The 4,157-nt window shown below is 36.8% G+C and overlaps 1 protein-coding gene across 1 annotated transcript; it reads right to left on the reverse strand.

Annotated features, from left to right (window-relative positions):
- Positions 1 to 927: 927 nt before the first annotated feature.
- Positions 928 to 3,388, reverse strand: LOC119430093 (nucleoside diphosphate-linked moiety X motif 19; the record flags this gene model as incomplete). Its single annotated transcript, XM_037697528.1, is given in 2 exon segments — positions 928 to 2,040; positions 3,181 to 3,388. Coding segments are annotated over 2 exon segments (402 nt in total), but the record flags the coding sequence as incomplete, so codon positions are not given.
- Positions 3,389 to 4,157: the final 769 nt, after the last annotated feature.

A 4,157-nucleotide genomic window follows, 5' to 3' on the forward strand; every position in this document is an offset into this window, starting at 1 on the left:
AAATATAAAAATTCAATTAAATTTAAAAATACTTTATTAACCCCAAAGGGGAATTAAATGTGGTTGTAGTTCATTATACTTGTTTCATTAAGAGATGTTATAGATGCTGAAGGCTGTAGGCAGGAAGGTCCGTCCCACAGCGGATCCAAAGAAAATGGCCGCAGATGCTGTCTGATCCATCTACCCAGACTCGGCTGGCCTCTTGGTTCCTCTGGACTGCCCGAATATTGGGCTGAACTCCACCCAGATCGATGGCCACTCTTCCCAGCAGCCTGCTAAGCTCCTCATCACTGCGGACAACCGGCTGCAGGTGCCAGGGGAGGATCCCAGTTCTTCTGCCGTCACGAGCCGCGTTTCCTGCCACTTTTGGGATCTCAGTAGTCAGGCACTTGAGCACAGTCGGCAAGAAGACGTGAATGCATCTACGGTGCCTCCTTTTCAACTTGTTTAGATTTGGGACTGTAGCTGAGATATTAGCTTTTGAGATGTTAATTAGCTGTTCCCAGTTGTTAAAAAAAACACCTTCTTGTCATGATTACGCATCATAACAAATGTCCAACACTAAAAAAGTGTCAGTAGAAATCCTTCCAGCTGCACAGCATCTGATATCGGAGGAAACACTCATCCAAAAAAGGTGATTTACATCCAGAAAAAGAGGAATTAAAAAGTTTCCAAAAGCAAAATCTCAGAATGAAAGTAACAGAGCTGCTCCAACATGCAGCCACCCCGAGTGGCACAATTCTAAAACAAAAAGAAAATAAAAGCAGAAAAGCTGAACCATTTAGAAAAACAGGTCGAGACAACATCTGTGAAAATACTACTTTTATAATGAAAAAATTAACATGCACAGTCATGTTTAATTTACAAACAGAAAGCATAGGGCTCTACAGAAGCCTGTTACTCACTTATTCGTTCAAATCAGATGGGTCAAAGCAGAGAAACAGTGAAAACATGGAGGACAGTGGCCTTCAAGGACAAGGAGCAGACACTCATCTAATCAGTGCTTTATATCAAATGTTTACATTGATGGGGCACACATCAGAGGTAATGAGGGGTTCGGAGTCTTGCACAGGGGCAATTCAACATGTGACTGCGTATGGAATTGAACATTTGACTCGCTCAGTGGAGGGCGATTGCTCTGACCGCTGATCCACAGCCGACTGCTTAATTTCTTCCAACTGTTGCTACTTATCTTAAAGTTACGTTTCATCATGAGAAGAGACAACTGTAAAGGTGCACCAGAGATTTTAATGCTATAAATTATGTATTTCACAGCAATTAGTTGCAACTAGCTTACTTTTTAAAATCAAACAAAACTTCAGCGCCTCACCTAAAGACAAACGGATGAGTTCTGAACACAAATCCCATGCTAGGAAGTTTGATGCCCTTTGTTCTTCCCTCTGAACTTCTAACAAAAACCTTAAATCTTTTATAAATTAATTTAAACTTAAATTTAAACTTCCAAACTGTTTCTCAGTTCTGCAGAAAATCAACTCTATTCAGCCTCCCTACAATATTGAACGGGCTCCATTTGTGCTCAAATCGGATGCAAACGTTTCTTGATCAAGTATTAATGAGACGAGTTGGCAGTGGAAATGTGTTTCCAATCAAGCTGCTCTCCTTTTGAATTTTACTGCATGAAACTTAAAAACTGAAGTTTTAAAAAGCTACTGCATACACTTGTAATGGCAATCATTTTTGTTTTCACAGAAAATATGATTCACTTTAATACTTGATAACTTTTGCTGAGAGTAAAGCAGTTTCAAGAAGCAAAATTTTAAATGATCAATTTGTTTATCTCTATTACAATCACTTTTTTATTTTTCTACTGGTGCACAGGAGGTGGTCAAAGATGACCTTTGGAGTGATGTGACACAACTGGCTCCACAACAGGGAGCAGGTGGTTGTACTTGGGTTTGATGGTGATCTGTAGAGTTATGCTGTAGGAACCAGAGAACACCATGCGGTGCAGTCCAGAACCATCCTGACAATCCTCCCTCTGAGACAGCCCTGAAGAGTCCACTGGATAAAGTTCGTCCCCTGGAAAGATGGAGAACCCAAAGTGAAGAAAATAGCAAAGATTAAATCAAATTGAATGAGTTATCTCTTTGTTTTATGCAGCTTCGCTACTAAGATTTTCCTCAATAATTAGAAAATGGTTTTGAAGATTTAAGACAAGCATTTATTGTGCAATAAAAAAATAGCAGTGTCTATTTATTTTTTCCTTTTGTACAGATGAACTAATTGGATTAAAATGAAATAGTTACTCGGCATGCTTCAGTATTCTTTTTATACACTGCACATAAAAGATGTAGTAGCTTAAACTACCTTGTCTTTAAGTCACATTCTAGCAGCTCTTAATTTCCTACAACTCACATTTATCAAAATTAGATGATGTAAGACTATGTCAAAAACAAACCTTATAAATAAATATATATATATATATATATATATGTATATATATGAATTTATTTCAAACATGTAACAACTCAAACAAAATATGCAACGTTATAATCAAACAGAAAGTTTGAAAAGGAGTAGAATGAAGCACATACTTATCTATTCTACCCCTATTCTCTTTTATTTCAAAATATATTCATTTCAGTACGTTTTTTTTACAATATATTATTAAACCCTTACTTAATCATATTCCCCTTTCAAATCGTTATCCACATTCGGTGAATGGGATTTATCAATATGTTAATCTGACTTTACACACATCTCAGCCTCTAAACCAGGACTATTCAACTGTTTTTTTTTGGTTTTGGGTTTGGATTCTGTTTATTGCATTTATGATTCAATGCAATCAAATAAACAAATTTAAAAGGTAACAATCATTGTAAACTTTGGTTCATTTACATAATGATTTTAATTGCTGGATGTCCGGCCCCCTAGCTGTTGGGTTTCAGAAACTGCGGCCCCCCTGAACAGTTTTATTGACTAGCCCTGCTCTAAAACTGTGACTCTACAAAACCAAAGTCATCACCGTGGCTTTTTCTAACTTTTAAAACAACCTATAGACAGAAATTTCTTAAAAAGCACTTTGATGTGAAGTCTAATCAAAAGTCGGTTCATAAAGGAGCATCTAATTGATGCAAATGAACTCAGGCACTTTACTAAGTGGCAATGACGATCCAAGTCTGGAGAGTCATTACAAAAAATGCATTTAACAATCAGCACCTGGCAGCAGTGAAATATGGTGTTCATCTTTTTGGACAACAACAGGCGTCCACTGCTGGCAGCCCTCTGTGGCCCGATGGTAGGTGAAGTTATGGAGGTCATTCAGCGAAGGGAAACGAGACATTCGGCTCAGTTCGTAGAACTGAGGAGAAGCAATCCACAGCTTCTGCTCCTGGTAGCTCTTCAAGATCTCCGAGGGTGTGGACCACTGAAACATACAACAACAGGTTGTGTTTAATATTTCTATATTACTCTGTTCTGTACATCAAACAGCATGACACCGATCCATTCAAGCTGGATTATTACAAACGTTTACTCATTTCATTGTTGTCTTCAACCATGAAAGACAGGCAATTCATTGCCAGTGTCTGTGCATGTGTGTTCATTTGTGTGTTTGTTAGCATAATAGCTCATGAACCAGGATCGATTTTAATGAAACTCTCAAAACAATCATTAGACGTATATCAACAATTAACTTTTGAAATCAACTCGATTCACGATTACTCTACTACAGCTAAATGACCTTATAAGTGACAAATAAATGCTAAAACTGTCATTTTTACAAACATCAACCTAACAAGTGGTGTGGTAATAACTGAGTTATTCCAATAAACACAAACTCTGACAGCTAACAAGCAGCATAAGAACTTTGTTGAAAACTTTAGCCTGCAAGGTTTTAAATTAAACAATGTTATTTGCTATTTAACAATTAATTAACATTAACATTAATTAACAATGCATGGCTAGCCCACTGTTTAGATCTCTTGTAACAATCATGTCAAAACATTTGTTATTAGTATTCTTTTAAAAACAATTTCTGGAGATCATTTCAAAACCACCTACTAGGTGCTTAGCCTATTTGTTATGCATAAAATAAAATGTCATGGTCTCAATCATCTAAATATCATAAAAAATATGATAAAGCCTTTTCAATTAATTTATACAAACGTCTTTGTGCTACTGCTAGTCTTATATAT

Source organism: Nematolebias whitei, chromosome 2 (assembly GCF_014905685.2).
Source record: "Nematolebias whitei isolate Nwh7 chromosome 2, NemWhi1, whole genome shotgun sequence".
NCBI classification, from domain to species: domain Eukaryota; kingdom Metazoa; phylum Chordata; class Actinopteri; order Cyprinodontiformes; family Rivulidae; genus Nematolebias; species Nematolebias whitei.